The 19289-nt window shown below is 44.1% G+C and overlaps 1 protein-coding gene across 13 annotated transcripts in view; it reads right to left on the bottom strand.

Moving 5' to 3' along the window:
• The window catches only part of TBC1D8 (TBC1 domain family member 8), a 103767-nt gene that overhangs the window by 57490 nt on the left and 26988 nt on the right, over window positions 1-19289 (bottom strand). For 9 of the 13 annotated variants that reach the window (XM_013056379.2, XM_045077698.1, XM_045077690.1 and 6 more), the window contains exon 2: window positions 2801-2956. The exons of 1 other annotated variant lie outside the window; for it this stretch is intronic. In XM_013056379.2, coding sequence (XP_012911833.2) covers window positions 2801-2956 — 156 coding nt within the window. Of the gene's footprint in view, window positions 1-2800; window positions 2957-19289 lie in introns of those variants that run through there. 3 more of the 13 variants (XM_045077694.1, XM_004753043.3, XM_045077697.1) reach the window with 1 other exon arrangement.

The raw sequence follows: 19289 nt of genomic DNA, 5'->3' as shown, positions 1-19289 counted from the left end.
GCCAAATGAGGGACGCATGGGTGGCTCAGTCAGTTGAGGATCCGACTCTTGATTTCAGCTCAGGTCATGACCTCGGGGTCCTGAGATCAAGCCCCACATTAGGCTCCACGCTTAGCATGGAATCTGCTTGAGATGCTCTCTCTCCTTCTGCCCCTGCTCACATGCTCTCTCCCTCTCTAAATAAATTAATTAAGTTAAAACATAGCTGAATGAGTAAGTTAAAGCAATTAAGTATGGGATACATGGCTGAAAACAGAACTATTCACTCGGAAAAGGACTACGAATAGCATGCAGGATGCTAGTTGAAGAGACAGATAAAAACAAGAATGAAGGGGCACCTGAGTGGCTCAGTGGGTTAAGCCTCTGCCTTCAGCTCAGGTCATGATCTCAGGGTCCTTGGATCGAGCCCCGCATCAGGCTTTCTGCTCGGCAGGGACCCTGCTTCCTCCTCTCTCTGCCTGCCTCTCTGCCTACTTGTGATCTGTCAAATAAATAAATAAGATCTTTAAAGAAAAAAAAAAACAAGAATGAAAAGACAAGTTATCCAACAGAAAGAATCTGAGGTAGGGATTCCAATAAACGGAACATTAAACACATTTAAAAAAAAAATACACATAGAGAACAAGAAAATTTCCTGAAGTGATTAAAGAAATCAATCTGTATACTGAAAGAGCACACTGAATTCCAGAAAAATTTAACACAATGTGCTCAAAGCAGTAACAGATCACAACCAAGTTACTAAACTACTTAACCTCAAAGATACAAATAGTTATAGGCACGAAGAGCACATCACTCATAAGAGGTTAAAAAGGAAGAGAGAGAGAAAATAAAAAAAAAAAGACCAGCCTGAGATTTCTCCCATTGCCTTGTTAAATACAGGAAGACCCTAGAGGCTACTATGCTCTAGAAGGCCAGAGACTATCACACCCAGCCAAGGTGTTACTCAAGTCCAAAAGCAAGGGACACATCCTTGTAAACGTGAGACATTACTGGGAGAAGAAAACAGGAATCTAGGCAATCAAGACATTAGCCAAAATTGGGTGCCTGTGTGGCTCAGTTGGTTGGGCATCGACCCATACGACTCTTGATCTCAGCTCAGGTCTTGATCTCAGGGTTTTAAGTTCCATGTTGGGCTCCACATTGGGCATGGAGTCTACTTAAAGAGAGAGAGAGAGAGAGGCCAAAATTAAAGATTCCATATTAGGAAAACCATACCTGAGTAAAAGCATTAGATCCATTTAAATAGAGGACAGAGCCAAAGAATGATGGATAGCATGGAGACAGACAGAATGGAAAGTACAACATTAAGTTAATAACACATTTTTAAATGAGAAACTGGAGAGGAAGGGGGGAGAATAAGAATGCTGGCATCCTTGTCCTCTCAACTGGGGAGTGAAAGCAAATGGTCAGAACTGCGACACTGCTTTAAAAAGCCACAATCTTAACCCTGTGATGCTTTCACAAATCTCTTCCCTTAACCTCCCATGAACCTTTTAGAAAATAAGCTCTTGTGTTAAGGAAACATTTATTTTTGAACTTTAACATTTCTCTGGTTTTACTTCAGCTTCTGGTATACTGAGATCAAGTAAAAATGTAATACTTTTGTTACAAAATAGCACTGCCAATTATTAGCACTGTAATTATTTTATTACAAAATAGCAGGCTGCATTTTTACAAAGCTACTTCTGTCTTCAAAACAATCATCATCCCTGCCCTAAAAGCAGTATAAAGTGTGCAATGAGGTGAACCCAGGGTGACCAGAGGTTAACTGTGGGTGACTAGGATGTGGGGTGAGACACATTCTCTTCTTTGTACTTGTCAAGTGTTGATGGATCATATTGAATGTGTGCTGTTTTTATGATTTTATACAAATACAGAAGGATTCATTTTAACTAGAACAAAACACAACAGACTGGGGGAAAAATACCAAGATGTTAGCAGTGCTTAGAATTGGATGGTGGATATGCTAAAAATTTTCTTCTCTGTCTTTATATTTTTCCAGGAAAAAAAAATTGATGTTAAAGAATGTGCAATAATGGAAATATATGGTACCTAGTAAAGTGTTAAGAGAAAAAACACAATTAGAAGTCCCTATGTATATTAGCCCATGTACACAGAAGAATGATCAGCACTGGTAGAGGGGTCTGGAAGATTTCCTTGTCCTCCTCTCTTACCAGCTTAGCTTCTGGAAGGTGAACATTTATGACTTGAGTAGTTAAAAAAATGCGTCTTATTTTTGTTTTTGAATAGAAGGGGGTCCTCAGATGCAACGATTCCCAGCCCCCGAGACGCTGGTGTAGCAGGTAGACCATTAGATCGTGTAGGAGGACTGAAACCCCAGATGAAGAGGGTGAGGGGATTTTGAAATTCCCATGGGGCACAGCAGTCCAGTGATGCAGCATAAATGTGGGAGAAGAAGTGTGAAGACTGCCCTGAGTCAGACACAGCCCTCAGATGCTTCCCCTGTCCCATTACCATAGGTGCACACACCCAGGAAGACATTTGTTAGGTCAGAAACAAAATTAAGGAGAAAAGGGCTCCGTTCATACTCAAGGAGATCGAGCACCCGGGAATAACACACCACGCAGAAGCCTGGCATGCCCAAGTTAAGGTGCCCAAGCATGTAGTCTTTATGTGCTTTTGATGGCTGGAAAAAAAAAAAAAAAAAAAAAAAAAAAAAAAGAGCTCATAAAAGCAGATGAGTTACTAAAAGGAGTTACCTTCAAGCTTCACCAACATGCAGATACTCAGCATGCTTAGACCATAAGGTTTGGAATATTCCAACCGGAACAAAACTCACCAGTGGCTATGGCCCAGTAAACGTCTGATCCACTCAGTAACTCACCACATGCTATGGGAGAATAAACCTGGGACCCAGGCACCTGAAGCAGAATTCGAAATGGAGCGACCCGTGCATTGGAGTCCAGCACTGCATCCAGAGCACCTACCAGGCGACCTTCAAAAGAAAAAAGAAAGGGCACCTCTGAGCACGGGGACCAACTAGCTGCCTACTTCCTGCAAACAGTTCAGTTGGCATCTAGACTCGACACCGGAAGGCAGCAGGCTTGGGTCAAGTTCTTCAATTCAGCTCTTGAGGAACCCGAGCTCCATGAGGCCCAAGGCTCGGGCTGCCTAGTACCAGTCACCCAATATCTGAAACAGGGCCTGACATTAACAGGCCCTCAGTACAGATTTGCATAATCCAATGACCAGAGGGAACAAGGGGCCCTAGACAAGTCATCTAACCTGCCTGCTTTCCTCAGCATCTCCATTACAGAGGCAACATGTCTCGGTATGGAAGAGCTGGGATCTGTAGTCAGAATGCCTGACTCAAGTCCCAGCTCTCCAGTTTTCAAGTTGTGTGACCTTGGGCAAGTTACTTAACCTCTCCGTGCCTTGGTCTCCTTTGTAAAAGGGAATAATCACAGTATACCTACCTCTAGGGTAATTGTGAGGAATTAATACATGAACATTTAAAAGGTCTTAGACTATTTATTGCCTGGGTGTAAGAAGTACCATTATTATTATATCATCATCTCAAAGGTAGATGAATAATCCTTGCCTACTCCAGAAGGGGGCTGTGAGAAGCAAATAATAAACTGAGTCCTTCACAGACCATAAAGCATACAAGGTAAAGGTTTATCATTCTGCTGTAATGAATATCATCAAGAATCCACAGCAAACACAGAAACACACACCCCCACACACCAGGTGGCAGACAATTTTATATTGTCCCACTGCTGTTAGGAGTGTTTGCCAAGCTTCTGCACTGTAAAGTTACTCCTTTTTCCCTTTGTAATTAACAAGTATTCTGTGAAGTACTTTGAAACCATGTTCCTCATTACATTTTCAACTCATTTGTTTCTATCAGTATGGTTTCGTGTTTTTCTACTTTATCCCGTCTAGTATTACGATTATTTTGACATTCGCACGGTCTCTGACTTGGCCAGGGGAAGCCCCTTCAAGCTGGTTTCTGTGTCCTTTGGACATGTCCCCATTACTCCTTCTACTCTCTGGCATGGTCAAATAATCCCAGTTCATCCTGTTTTTTTTTTCCTGCTCTAGCCCTGGAAGCAGTCATTTCTCCAAGAAGCCCTGCTTCATTCAGTGAAGAATAGTATTTAAAAGCCAAGATCTGGGAGCCACGTACATTTACTGCTCTGAGTGTGTATGCTCCCAGAACCCTCAGTGGACAGAGATGCATGGATATGCATATATGTATGGGGATATGTGTGTTTACATATGTATACACAAGTACACGTTAACAATTTTATTCTGATTTTATACTTAAAAACAGAGTTCACGCCAGTACCTCCAATGGCGATTGCATACCACGTTATTCCAGTTTCTTTCCACATTTGCAACTCTCTTCTCTAACACTGGGGAACCCGGCTTCCATTATTCTTAATGTATTTACTTATCTGAACCATCCTCCTGTTGCTCCAACCTCCCCTTTCTGACAGATGCCCTCTTCACCCTATTGAGGCTCTGACTGTCCACCCACCCCATCCATACAATCCCCTTGGCCTGTCCTAATTAATGGCTTGAGGGAAAGAAGGAAAGGTACATGAGTTTTTTATAGCAATTATTCCTTACGCTGCTCAGAATTTTTGCCCCCTTACTGGTTTGCACTTGACTTACAGATAATTGAGAGGGGCTGAAAGCTGTCAGGTGGATTAAGGGGCTGTTACTTTAACTCAGAACCAGCACAGCTGCTTAGGGAAGCTCTGTGATTAAAAGCAGGGGGTGGCGGGCGGGGGTATACAGTTAAAGATGCATTCATACACACTGATAGAACATGTTTGTCTGTCAAAGCCTGGAGGGGGGCGTGAGTGATAGGGAAGTGGAGGGACACTAGAAAGGTGCTAAAAACCCCACCCATCCCACATGCAGACTGAGCACTTCCCAGTTTCAGAGATCAGTTGTAAAATCCGCATCTAGTTTGCTAATAAGACAAACCTGAGCAACAAAAGAAGGAAGTGAGAAGGGTGGGAAATAACAGCATGAACACAGCACCAAAGCAATCTTCTTGATCTGAAAGAGTGATTTTTTTCTCTTCAAGACCCAGGAGTTTTTGCAGTGATCAGGATGTCTTATACCAACACAACCAACTTGGTACCGTACCGAACTTCAGGGATGGGAAGGTGGGGAGGACAGCAATGAAGCATAAAAGAGACATCTAGTTTCAGCTCTACCCCGTCAAGAATTTGAAGTCCTCACTCCCGTCATAACAACAAGAAGTGAGCGAACTAGCAATCAGAGGCCTTTCTGGGACCCATCAGAGAACTAAGGTCACAGGTCAAAATCATAGCCCAGAAATCTGGAGAGAAGGGACAGTCCAAAGTCACAGCCAAGATCTGCTCACCTGAAGCAGAAGCTGCTGGGGCCATAAGTGGTAGGAACACTTCAGGGGTGGTTCTGACAAATTGCTGGAGGCTGAATATGGACTAGCAGGACGGTCAGAAACTCCTGATGGCCACGGCCGTAGGGGGCCCCAAACCCACAGAGTTTTACCACTAGGTCCTCATTATGAAGAGCCAGGAAAAACCCCCACATGCGCGCCCAGGGAACCAAGAGTCCTCACAGTGCAGTGATCTCAGAGCATTTTCCATAACACAGGCCTGCTCTCCACGGGAAAGACTTTTCCAGAACCTCACCCCAGCTGGGCAAAGGGTGTTTCTCTGACTCCAACCTGCTCCAGTCTTCCAGTCTCATCTAAGTGGAGGGTGGGGGAGGGAGGCATCCAAGAAACACTAGTAAGGACACATCCCAGGAACACAGACCCACTGAAAGACCGAGATTCTCTAAGATTTACAGGGCACTTCTCTTCCCTGTACTTTACCACCTTATCAATAGACTCCGGCCTGATAGCTGGGAAGAGCTGAAAGACAGAGTCCATGTGAGGAGTTTGGGTTTTTCGGGGTTTTTTTTTAAGTAAGCTCTATGCCCAATGTGAGGCTTGAACTCATGACTCTGAGATCAAGAGTCCTACATTCTGAGGACTCCCGGTGGTTCAGCCAGTTAAGTGTAGACTCCTAGTTTCCATTGAGGTCATGATCTTGGGGTCATGAGATGGAGCGCCCCCTTAAGCTCCACGCTCAGTGTGGAGTCCGCTGAAGAGGTTCTCTCTCTCCCCGCTGGAACACATACATGCACTCTCTCCTGCCCCCCGCCAATAAATTAATTAAATCTTTTTAAAAAAGTCACATGCTCTACTGAGAGAGCTAGCCAGGCACCCTGCAGTTTATTCTTAAAGAAGCCCAAAGACAGAGAGACTAAAGCAAGGACACCTCAGGAATCAGAGAACTTCAGGCACCTGTTGCTGCCACCACCACCCCCCGGCCCCCGCCCAAACACAGCCCAAGTCCAGATCAGTAGTCAAAAAAACTCACACTAAAGCACCATTTCTTCAGTTCTTAGCAATCCACACATCCTGTCCAGAAACAACTACAAAGCATGCCCAGACACCAGAAAACACTGTCTGAAGAGACGAAGCCAACACAAGTGAACAAGCCTCAAGCACGATGCAGAAGAGATGCCTGGCTGGTACTCCCAGAACCAGCCAAGTCATTAAAAACACGCCTGAGAAACGGTCACAGCCAAGATGACAGCTACAAGGGAAATGGTATCTTGAGAGGGACCCTGGAGCAGAAGAAGGCTGGAGAAACCTGAATAGAACACGGACTTCGGTGAGCCATCGCTGTGCTGGTTTTCTACAGCTGCTCCAACAATAACACAAGAGCTTGAAACAGAACAAATTTATTACCTCACTGTTCTGTAGGTCGGAGGTGTGATAGATCTCACTGAGCTAGAAACATGGTGTCAAAAGGTACATTCCTTTCTGGAGGATCGAGGTAAGAATCGCTTTGCTTCCCTTTTCCAGCTCCAAGTGGCCCCTTCCTCCATCTTCAAAGCCGCCAACACCAGGATGAGTTCCTCTTCCAGTTTTAAAAACACTTATGATCATATTGAGCCGACCACCTGGATAATTCAAGCTCATCTCCCTATATTAAGATCTGCTGATTAGTAACCCAACTAATTCCACCTACACCCTTAATTCCCCTTTGCCATGGAGCCTAACACAGGCTTGAATCCATTCTGCCTACCACGATAACCCATCAATATCAGTTCATTCATTATATCAAATACACCTCACTAATACGTCAATAACAGGAGAAACTGGGTGTGGGGTATAAGAGAACTCCCTAGACTACCTTCACAATGTTTCTGTAAATCTTAAAACTGTTCTAAAAAACAGAGTTTAGTGGGGCGCCTGGATGGCCCAGTCAGTTAAGCATCTGCCTTCGGCTCAGGTCATGATCTCAGGGTCCTAGGATCGAGCCCCACTTTAGACTCCCTGCTCAGAGGATAGTCTCCTCCTTCTCCCTCTGTGCATGTGTGCTCTCTCTCTCTCGCTCAAATAAATAAACCAACCATTTTTAAAATAGTTTAGTTTAAAAAAAAAAAAAAAAGCAACAAGGAGAGTCAGGCCAGTCAGCAACCCCCTGCAGACAAAGGCTCTCCACATCTGTGCAAACTGCCCCTTCAGGAACTGCAGGAACAGACGGGCTCTGAATCTGAGGTCACCTAGAGCACCCAGGGAGGGAGGAGCCAACCACAGCCCAAGCACAAGAGAAGTAGCAGACAGGGGCCAAGATGGCAGAGAAGACGCACAAGCAGGAGGCAGGTCAGTGAGAGCTCTCAGCAGGAAAACCAAAATGAGAAATGAAAAAGCAGGAAGAAAAAAGTACCTTTAAATTTCTGCTGAATGGTGAAGGAGAAAGGTTAGTATGGCAAAGAAATCATTCAAAATCAGGAGAAAATAGGGTAAGATGTCCATAAATTTCAAATGGGACAGAAAGAAAAAAAATATATATATATATATACACACACCCATAAAGCAAATATATGGCAAAATGTTTACACATAGCTCCTACACATAGCTCCTAGTGTACACAGCCCTACTACTTGTCCATGTGAAGCTAACTCACATGGATGCCTTTGAGGCAATATAGATTCACCAACCTCAGGCTCATTAAAAAGAACAACTACTGAAGTTGTACATAATGTCCACTTTCTCTTAATACTTTAGCCACCTTTGGAGTGAGGGATGGAGCCGCTAAGGCTCTGAGCCATAGGAACCCCTGGCCCTGGCCAGCTCCAGCCCCAAAGCAGACCTCCTCTCCCCATCTAGGGCTGTGTAAGACAGAGTAACAGTGATTTTCTACGAACCCACACTTGGAACTCCATTCAGACTAACTTGGCTCTCCCAAGCCCCGACTGGTGAAGTCTTCACTCTGTCTCTGCGGATGAATCCCCCCCAAATGCAGGGCAGCCCCCATGGAGCACTCTGGTCTGTCTTCTGCGGCAGCTCCATATGGTTTGTCTGGCTCTGGAGGAAAACCCTCCTGGAGGCTTGCAAGTGCAACTCTCCTATTTTTAGGCTATTAGAATAACAACTCTGGCTGAGATAGATGTCGAGTGACAAGTTTCATAATTAGGGCCCAAAAGGGGCCTATGAATAATTTGCTTCTAAGTGATAATGCTGCGGTCGTTCATTCTGGCTGCACCTCGTGCACCACCAAACTTGGGTGGTACCAAGTTTAAGACGAAAGGGCAGCTACTGACATGGGACACACAGCAACACTTGGAGAAGCCTGCCCACTGCCTGCTGATCTGTACAATCTCTGTGCTGGGCCTGGGCCTTAACCACAGGCGGCAGGGACAAAGTGCCCTGCTCCTACCAGCAAGAGCACCCTTGCATAGTAAAACTCATTTAAAACACAGCAACACCCAAGCCTCCATGGAAAGCATCTTAAGGAAAGTCAAAAAACAGAAAACGGTCTATTTTTGCCCCCTGTACTGAAAAAAAGCAGGTCCTCCTAATGGTGCTGGGCTTGGAACAGACCTCAGCCCCACGACAAAAGAATTCTTTTACTCCAGGAAAGAGCTTCTCCTCATGACACAGAAGCCATCGATGTGACAGCACCACCACCGCCTGTGGCTCAGCACCATAATCCAGGTGGGAAACTAATCTGGCTTCACGTTCAGTTTGGCTGCTATCGCTGCTTTGGAGACTTAGAGAAAAAAGCAAAGAAAGACTCAGAATAAAGGGAAAAACTTTTATTTGTGAAAAGTAATAAATAACCTAAAAGATCCCATGAAATTCTCTCTACTATCTTCAAAAAAAGAAGATAAATGTTGGGGATATTTGCATTCTCAACAAGAGAGCTCTACCTAAGTAAAATTCATAATCCAAATTACTAGACTCCGAGTGTTTGTTTTTCTTTTTACAAAGCGTTTTATATAATTCAATATACCTCTTACTGTGTGTTCTGTATGATTCCCGCTATTTTCAGAATTTGGTTGACCGGTGGGCCAACCCACAGGGTGAGTCATGCGGGAAGCTCTAGCATCAGACCCCGGATGAGCTTGTCTTTGTAACTAAGTGGCTAACGCAGCAGCCATGTGCCCATCCCAGCGACCGGGTGAGCCGGTCAAATCCACATGAGTCTGGGAAAGGTCAGGTCCAGAGAGGAGAGCGTCAAGGGCACCACGAGGGAGGGATTCTGGCCCTGGCTCTCGAGAACAGAATGGGCAGCCACCAAGCCCCACCTGTATATTGCATCCCAGATACACAATGACCCTTTGCCTTCTCAGGAAAACAAGAGAGGATGGCGGTATGGTGGCAACCTCTCATCAGCCAGAAGGAATTACAATGCAGACTGACTTTCCTGTTCATGCTGGACTCAAGGGAGAGAGAATTCTTTTTGCCTTCATGCAAGGACTGTGAAACTTCTTCACTGGGAACAGAGTTTCAGTTTTTCAAGATGAAAAGAGCTCTGGAGACAGACAGTGGCCACAGTTACATAACAATGTGAGCTGTACACTTAATACCACTGGACTGTCACTTAAAACACAGTTGAGGGACACCTGGGTGGCTCAGTCAGTTAAGCATCTGACTCTGGATTTCAGCTCAGGTCATGATCTCAGGGTTGTGAGATCGAGCTCTACACAGAGTCTACTTAAGATTCTGTTTCCCTCTGCCCCTCCCCCCATTTTCTCTCTCTCACTCTCTCAAATAAATAAAAATCTTAAAAAAAAAAAAAGACAGTTGAGATGACTAGTGTTTTGTGTATTTTACCACAGTTTTTTTTTTTTTTTTAAGCTTGATAATTCCAATGGTCAAATGTCCACAGCTGGGCTCCTAAAATAAATACAGAAACAACTTATCCTAACTCCATTCCCCAAGTGATGAATCATAAATGCATTTGAACATAAATGTGCTATGGGTCGACACTCCTGAACCCTGACAAGTTCTTCTAGTGGCTCCATAAATAATCCTTGGATGGGGACCAAGCTGCCTGCTTTGGCTCAGACCAAACATAAGGATCCTGTCATAGTGAACCTCCGAGAGGGGTGACGTAATGCTCAAAGTGCATGACAACAGGAATCCTGCACAAAACACCATCATGACAGCCAGTTCCAAACACAGGGACTGCCCTGCCTTAACGGACACATGTTGCTATGGATATAATGAACACTATCTTGAAAATTCCCCAGCATTTCCATCCACTTGACCCACATTTATCTGGTCTTCCGGCATGATGGTTATGTAAAGCAATTAGGATCAAATTCTTATGGTTCAGGAATGATTCAAGGCTATAAAATGAAAGGTAAGAGGCAAAAAAATAATAATCAACAAAGAGGTGGACATTAAGACCTGATACCATCTCCAAATGAAATGCTGGCCGCCAGGAGCATCTGGGAAGAAAATGAAAGGTCAGAGGCAAAAAACAAAAAACAAAACAAAAAACAAACAAGAATCAACAAAGAGGTTGACTTTAAGACCTGATACCATCTCCAAAGGAAATGTTGGCCACCAGAGGCATCTGGGAAGAATGAATGCCTGCTCTACCTCTATACTTCCAAGCCCACCACAATTCAGGGTCGCCCAGATCTCTTCCCTCGACATTGACATGTCATTTTTGGCCCTTCCCAAAGGCTGTAGAACCATCCTGAAGGTTCTAGCCCAATGCTAACCTGCCCTTCCCATTCTGTTCAGCTCTTTTCAGATAACTGTCACCTTTTCTTTTTGACATACAAAAAGGTAAACATAATTAATATATGAGTTTGAAGATAAGTACACACCCATGAAACCATCACCACAGTCTATGCCATAAACATGTCCATCATCTCCAAAAGCTTCCTCCCACCGTCTTATTAATATATAACATTGTGATAAGAACATTTAACACAAGATCTACCCTCTTAGCAAACATTTAAGTATAAAAGATTGTTAACGACAGGCATTATGCTGTAAAGTGGATCCCTAGGACAGGCTTATCTTGTATAACTGAAACTTAGTACCACCTGACTCATTCCTCCCCATTCTCTGCTTCCCCCAGCCCCTGGCAACCACCATTCCATTCTCTGCTTCCACAGGTCTCACTATTTGAGATTCGTCATGACATAAGGGTATTATGTAGCATTTATCCTTCTGTGACTGGCTTATTTTGCTTAACGTAAGTCCTCGAGGTTTACCCACATTGTTGAAAATGCCAGGATTTCCTTCCCTTTTAAGGTACTGACACTCATTTTAATCCTGTACCTTCCTCACTTAGAGTTCAGGAACTTCCAACATGAAGACTAGAACCATCCCCTAATTCATGAAGCCTAGAAAAACAAGCCAAAAAATCATGTTATACTGACCCTGAGCCAATCAAACGTAACAGCAGCAGCTACACTCCCTTGCCAGTTTCTGCTACTTCAAAACAATCAAAATCCTTTGGCAAAACATCTCTGAACTCTCAATTTTGTTGAGAAACTGTCTGTTTAGGTCAAGTCTTTAAATGGGCTGGTGTACTCTGGTACCTATGGACTTCTACAGCAGACTTCCTGTTTGAGAAGTAATAATTTATCACCTTTGACAATGCGGGTTTAATAAGCCCAGCAGGCATTATTACCTATACTCCCAAAATCACATTAAGAGAACCAGTTGTAAAGAATATCTTTTCCAGGGGAACCTGGGTAGCTCAGTTAAGCATCTGCCTTCAGCTCAGGTCATGTTACCAGAGTACACCAGGCTGTTTAAAGACTTGACCTAAACAGACAGTTTCTCAACAAAATTGAGAGTTCAGAGATGTTTTGCCAAAGGATTTTGATTGTTTTGAAGTAGCAGAAACTGGCAAGGAAGTGTAGCTGCTGCTGTTACGTTTGATTGGCTCAGGGTCAGTATAACATGATTTTTTGGCTTGTTTTTCTAGGCTTCATGGATTAGGGGATGGTCCTAGTCTTCATGTTGGAAGTTCCTGAACTCTAAGTGAGGAAGGTACAGGATTAAAATGAGTGTCAGTACCTTAAAAGGGAAGGAAATCCTGGCATTTTCAACAATGTGGGTAAACCTCGAGGACTTACGTTAAGCAAAATAAGCCAGTCACAGAAGGATAAATGCTACATAATACCCTTATGTCGTGACGAATCTCAAATAGTGAGACCTGTGGAAGCAGAGAATGGAATAGTGGTTTCTTCTATTTCTCCCTTCGCTCATTCTCTCTCTCCCTCTCTCTAATAAATAAATAAAATCTTTAAAAAAGTATCTTTTCCAAAAATCTTCCCTAAAATAATGAAGTTTTGGGCGCCTGGGTGGCTCAGTGGTTAAGCCGCTGCCTTCGGCTCAGGTCATGATCTCGGGGTCCTGGGATCGAGTCCCGCATCGGGCTCTCTGCTCAGCAGGGAGCCTGCTTCCTCCTCTCTCTCTCTGCCTGCCTCTCTGCCTACTTGTGATTTCTCTCTGTCAAATAAATAAATAAAATCTTTAAAAAAAAAAATAAATAAATAAATAAAATAAAAAAATTTAATAAATAAATAAATAAATAGAATAATGAAGTTTAGTCTCAATGTCCCTTTCTAAAGCAATCTGGGTTTTTTTTTTCCTTTATTACCAAAAAAAACACACATTTTGAACTATATAAAACCACTATAAAACCATTTTGAACTATATAAAACCACAAAAAAGAATATTTGTCTCCCATCTTGCTACCTGACAATAACCCTTGACATACGCCCTTTTGGCCTTATTTCTAATTAGTCACAGATAAAGACTATTCAGTTCCCACACTGGGCATATTAAAGATATTGAAAACAAGGCTGAGCATGAAGTCCAAAAATTTGTCCCCTTCCTGCTCAGAAACAGTTAGAGGAAGGTTGTCAAACTTGTTCGACAAGACTCGTAAGTGGTGCACAGACCAGTTTCCCAGCCAAATTTCATTAAACGCAGCCTGCTGCCCGATAGCACCTTCTGCTGTTACAGTCACAATTCCGCCCCCACCTCCCCAACCACACTGATGTTTAATGGCCCTGTACATACTTAAAGGCAGGAAATGGACCTTAGAGGCGTTCAAGGATTGCAGAAAAATAAATAAGGGAGGGCAACAGTACCTCCTTTGCAAAATGGAAATCAATATGAGAGTCAAAAGGGTCACTGAAGCAAGACATTTCCATAGACTCAAGTTCAAAATGAAAGATAGTACTTTGCTGGATTCCAGATCCTGGAATGGAAAGAGCTCTCTGGGGAGCCTTAAAACTGCAAACAAGTCTTAAAAGGGATGAGTCTGCCTGTTTCATCAGGCTTACCAGGCTACATGCATTTCACTACAGCAACTCAGAGGCAATTAAGACACTTTTAGTGAGCACCTACTAGGTGCCAGGCACACTGTAATTTGATTAACCCTTCCCCAAAAGTAAAGTCTTATCGTTGTTTCTAAACTGTAGCCAGTGAGGCCATTCATCTTGAGAGTATGCAGGTGTACCAAAAGAGGTCAAGTGTAGCACACCACAATTTGACACAATTGTTTACAATACCCTTTACTACCTTGCCATAAAGCCCATACTTCTGACTTTGGTTTCAACGTTTCTGTCCTTGATAACAAGTCTTTTTAGGCATCAAGCTATACCTAAATTGCTATTACTCAATGTTAGATGTTTATAACCTACACAAGTTTCTTTTTTTTTTTTTAAGGATTTTATTTATTTATTTGTAAGAGATCACAAGTAGGCAGAGAGGCAGGCAGAGAGCCTGATGCGGGGCTTGATCCCAGGACTCTGGGATCATGACATGAGCTGAAGGCAGAGGCTCACCCACTGAGCCACCCAGGTGTCCCCCTACACAAGTTTCTTATTTTTTTTTTAAAGACTTTATTTATTTGACAGAGAGAGAGATCACAAGTAAGCAGAGAGGCAGGCAAAGAGAGAGAAGCAGGCTCCCCGCTGAGCAGAGAGCCCAATGTGGGACTCTATCCCAGGCCCCTGAGATCATGACCTGAGCAGAAGGCAGAGGCTTAACCCACTGAGCCACCCAGGCACCCCACAAGTTTCTTACTTTAAATGCACATACCAGAGGGGAAAGGCAAGGGATCGTTTATCAGTCCCGACACCGGCCATCCCTGGCTCCTGGTGTGACTTTAATAAGTATTTGCTTAATAAATCCTCTGAGTAAAATAAAATCAAAGAACACGGCTCTTTAAGTTCACTTGAAGAAATTATTTTTTCATATGCTGCAAGTAACTGGAGTTTTGTTTGCTGTGGATTCTGATCCTGAAATTCGATTACTCAGAGTCTGCCATCTGTCACCCTTTCAGAGACTTGCAACAAATCGACAATTGCACGGTTCTGTTACAGAACTCCACTAATCTTGTCTTACACCAGGCAGGAGGTAAATGTTTCAGTAACTAAATTTATCTCAGGGATGAAGCAGATTTTCTTATTTTGTTTTGCTGTTAGAAGAAAGCACACAGCATGGGAGTCTCAGCCTGTCCTAAATACTACTCTGAAATGCTGAGTCCCCTCCCCCTTTCTAGAGGATCAGACACATGGTAATTTAACCATTAATTCAGGAAAGACAGAAAAGGACAACAAGGCAAGCTAGAGAAGAAGGAGAACATTCTATCTTCCCCAAGAACAGGTGTTCTAATCCCATGGAAATAAGGAAGTGGACTTACTCCTATGGCCGATGGTCTGTTTTCCCCATCCGGTGACACTACTGTAGAACCGGTTTGTAACAGGCCACCAGTCCACACATCTCACAGAATCTGTTGCCATCTTCAGGTCCTAAGAAAGCCTTGGTACAGGGCTTAGGCATGTGCGGGTCATGATAAGGTCCAAGGCAGAATTGGGGAAGAAAGGGACAGAAGATAAAATGACAGCTTGCCTCTGTCTATACAGCCATCACACACCATGGGAACAGTGGCCACCTAGCTCTTTAGAAAACACTTCTTTCTGAATCCAAGATGCCCATCTACCAATGCCCATGGGCCGAAAGCTGATGGGGAAAAGCAAACATGGAGCCAGTAAGTAGGGAAAAAAATCAAATAAAATTAAAATTTAATAAGATCAAAAGAAGAAGCCCTAGCAGCTGTAATTTACTTTCTCAGAATCATGGATGGCTCTTTATTACAGGCGTTTTCTATGGGGAATTCTGATCTTGAAATCTGACTGTTCAACGCCTTTCTCACTTAGGAAAAGCTGCTGCAGCCTTCAAGACTCTGAATCCCTGCAACACACCAATGAAGGGTTGGCCAAATGCTCTGACATTTATTCTGTAGACATCCACCCCACGGTAATGGTGGAACCGGGATATCTCTGGCCCCAGTGCTTCTGTTCAGAGCACTTTTGCACTTGAGAGGCTGGCCGCCAGGAGAAACCAGGTGAAGTCCTTATCATATAAGGCTGAGGGAATAGGAGGATCCCAAGAGACCAGCTAACTTTCAGCAGGATGTTGGTTAGCCAAGACCTAAAAGGCTTCTCTTTATATCATTTAAGAGGATTTTAAGTTGTTAGAGCGGTGAGAGTAGGAGTAAAAATAAATACAAGAAAAATCCCCATTCAATCCCACCAGATCAACAAATCAAACTAACTTCATGTTTCTGTCCTGGCAAATGGGTGGTATTTATTTCACTGAGAAAGGTGAAGTGGGTCACAAAGTAATATCTTAGTACTCAGCTGGTCTCCCAGAGCTGAGTAATGTCTCCAACACCCTGAGAAGACCCAGAAGACTCATGGACTCCATTCCAAAGGAAGCGCCAAAGAACCCTCAGTTGATCTAAACTAGGGAAGTCATATATCTAGGAGTCACAAAGTCCTGGGTTCAAATCTCGCCTCTGTACCTCATTAGCTGTGTGGCTTAGATAAATGTCCTCACCTCCACTACTCTCTCTTTCCTCCTATGTCTGGTGAGGTCTGCAAGGATCTTGAAACATGTTCAGAGTCCCTGGGCCACATACCTGGTACATACTGAGTTGTGCCCTCCCCCCAAAAAATGCCGAAATCCTAACCCCCAGGTCCTCACGATATGACCTGACTTGGAAATCAGGTATCTGCAGATGTCATTAGTTAAAATGAGGTCATACTGGGATAATCTAACTAGTGTCCACATGAGAAGACAGCCATGTGAAGACAGACACTCAGGGAGAATTCCATGTGCCACTGAAGGCAGAAATTGAAGCTGTACAGCTGCAAGGACTCTCAAAGACTTCCAGCTATCACCAGAAGCAAGGAAGAGGCAAGAAGGGATTCAACTACAGGTGTCAGGGAGCATGGCTTGCTAACTTCCTGATTTGGAACTGACAGACCCCAGAACTATTGTTTCCTTGTTTTATGCAATAAGTTTGTGGTTCTTTGTTACGACAGCCCTAGAAATCTAATGCATGGCTCCACTCAGGGAGAGCTAATGGTCTACGTACATGCACACAAAGAGGGAGAGAGCTTCCAACATATAAGATACAACTGTCTTTCTGGACCCAAAGTGGATTGCATAACCAAGCCCTATTTATTAATTGTTAACATTATTTTACCTATTTCCCTGGCTTGTCAATAATCTAAGTATAGGAAAAGACAAATTCAGGGAAGAGGCACCCATTCATTCGAAGTCAACGGCAGTTGCTTAGAGGAAAAAACATTTCTTAAGCCTTTAGAAGAGTGAACACCTTGGAGTTTGCCTGTATGGGGAGGTAGGGGAGAGAGCCCCCTGCACAGAAGCTGGAGAATGTGCTCCTGATAACTTCCTCATGATCAACATGAACAAAATGCTTATTTAAAGAAGTTCCTGAAATAGCCAAAGTTACAGTTAATTTGGTTCCCATTGGTCACAGAGTCATGCTTAGATGAGGACTGGGCCTGCTTCGGTGTGGTGGGGCAGAGGGGTTTCATAGCTCCTGGCAGATGGCCAGGCCCCCTCGCCCCGCCCAGAGACTCCAGTCCTATGAGCCTGGTTGGGGCCTGGCCTTGGCATTTCTAAGTGCCCTTAGGAGGTCTCATATGCAGAGGGGTGGAGGGCTGCTGGCCATGCATCTTCCAGCAGGTGGTCCAAACCTTTTCTACTCCACAGAAAACTGCGGGACCCTCTCACATGAAGACCCCTCCAGCCAATTGGCCTGAAGGAACAGGGAGGCAAGGAAGGTGGGTACAAACCACGCTACTCATATATTCCTTCACACCAGTCCCTAGTCCCTACCTTCCTACAGACTGAGGAGCCCACATGTCCTTTCCACCCATTGGGTCCCATCTCCATCTGCCATGTTGCTCCCTTCCAGCTGACCTCAGAAGAGACACAAGCCCCCCCATTCATATTCCTGACTCCTTCCCTACTGGACCCAGTTGCATTAATGACCCCTTTGAATCTCTGAAACAGGCATTCCCAGGGTACCTGGGGCTCAGTCAGTTAAGCAACCAACTCTTGGTTTCAACTCAGGTCATGATCTCAGCATCATGAGCTCAGGCTCCGTGTCAGGTTCCACACTCAGCATGGAGTCGGCTTGAGATACTCTCCCCCCTTCTGCCCCTCCCTCACTTGCTCTCTTAAATAATATATAAAAATCAATCAATCAGTCATGTGTTCCCTCCAATCTTTGGCTTCTGTGCACAGTAGCCTGGGGAGCTTCCAAAATACCGAAGCCTGGGCTAGGCCCCGGAGTCTGATGCAATTGGTCTGGGGTACTGCCTAGGCACTAGCACTCTTCATAGGCTCCTCTGTGATTCAGCTATGCAGGCTGACTGAGAACCATTACCCCAGGATCTTTCTCCAAATTCCATAGGGCTCATGACCCTGCTATTTTGCCCTTGAGCTGGTGGTTCTGTTCACTACTCTCCCCTTGAAAGTTGCAGAAAAGCGAAACACACTTGCCAACCCCTTTATTCTTTTTTCTATTCCATTTAGCCTCCACACAGACAATTCTTCTGCAGGGTCCCTGAAAGGACAACAACCATGTTTTGACACACCACTCATCCCATTCAAGCCTTGTTTTCTTATCTATAAAATGAGGTAATAATCCCCCTCACTGGTCATGGTGTAAGGACCAGATAAAACAAGACAATGTATTTGAAAATGTCTCTCTCCACAAAGCAGGCAAAATAACCCAAGTAAGCAAAGGACTGGTGTGGAATCCTGGTCTCCTGTCCTCCTGGCTGTTCCTGGCCTCCCTTGTGCCTTTGTTCGGGAGCTTGTCCCCACAGTTCAGGGAGAGTCCCTCATGCCTGCAATAGCCAACACTAAGGGGAGGGAAGGGCAAGAGGCATCAAAAAGCCAGCTCCTCAGACCAGACAGGGCTGACATGAAAACCCACACATGCTGAGGGCCACCTTGACCCTTCTCAACCACTGTTCCTAATGCAAACCATCTCTCATACACCCTCAGGAATAGGCCTTCCTGGGCTCTGATCTGCATCTGTCCACTTGTCCTGCACATCTCAACATCAGCTGTGGGTAACTCCACGGGTTCTCAATCCTGATTGAGCAATGGAACCACCTGGAGAGAGTTCAAATCCTAACCCAGAAATGTAAGAGGTATGTGGTGTGGCCTGAGGTGGGGGTAACTAAAAACTCTCCAGGATCCTGAATCACTGGTTCTGGTCTATTATTTGCACAATAAGCAGGTCCCTTCATTATCTGATGAAGCTGCTAAAGAGACTAGAAAGTGAAGGTAAGAATAAACCAATCCACAATAGCCAAGACATGGAAAAAACCCAAGTGACCATCAACAGATGAATAGATAAAAGACACGGAATAACACACACACACACAGAGGAATATTATTCAGCCAAGAGAAAGAAGGAAATCCTACCATTTGTAACATGGATGAAACCTGAGGGCATTTTGCTAACAGAGAGAAGGCACAGAAAGAAAAACACTATATGATATCACTTACATATAGAATCTTAAGGAATGAACCCATAAAAACAGAGTAAATTGGTGGTTATCACAGGCTGGAAGGTGGGGAAACTGTGGAGCTGTTTAAG

This window comes from Mustela putorius, unplaced genomic scaffold (assembly GCF_011764305.1).
Source record: "Mustela putorius furo isolate JIRA1106 unplaced genomic scaffold, ASM1176430v1.1 tig00000224_pilon_pilon_pilon, whole genome shotgun sequence".
NCBI classification, from domain to species: domain Eukaryota; kingdom Metazoa; phylum Chordata; class Mammalia; order Carnivora; family Mustelidae; genus Mustela; species Mustela putorius.
This window is presented reverse-complemented; position numbering and strand designations above follow the sequence as displayed.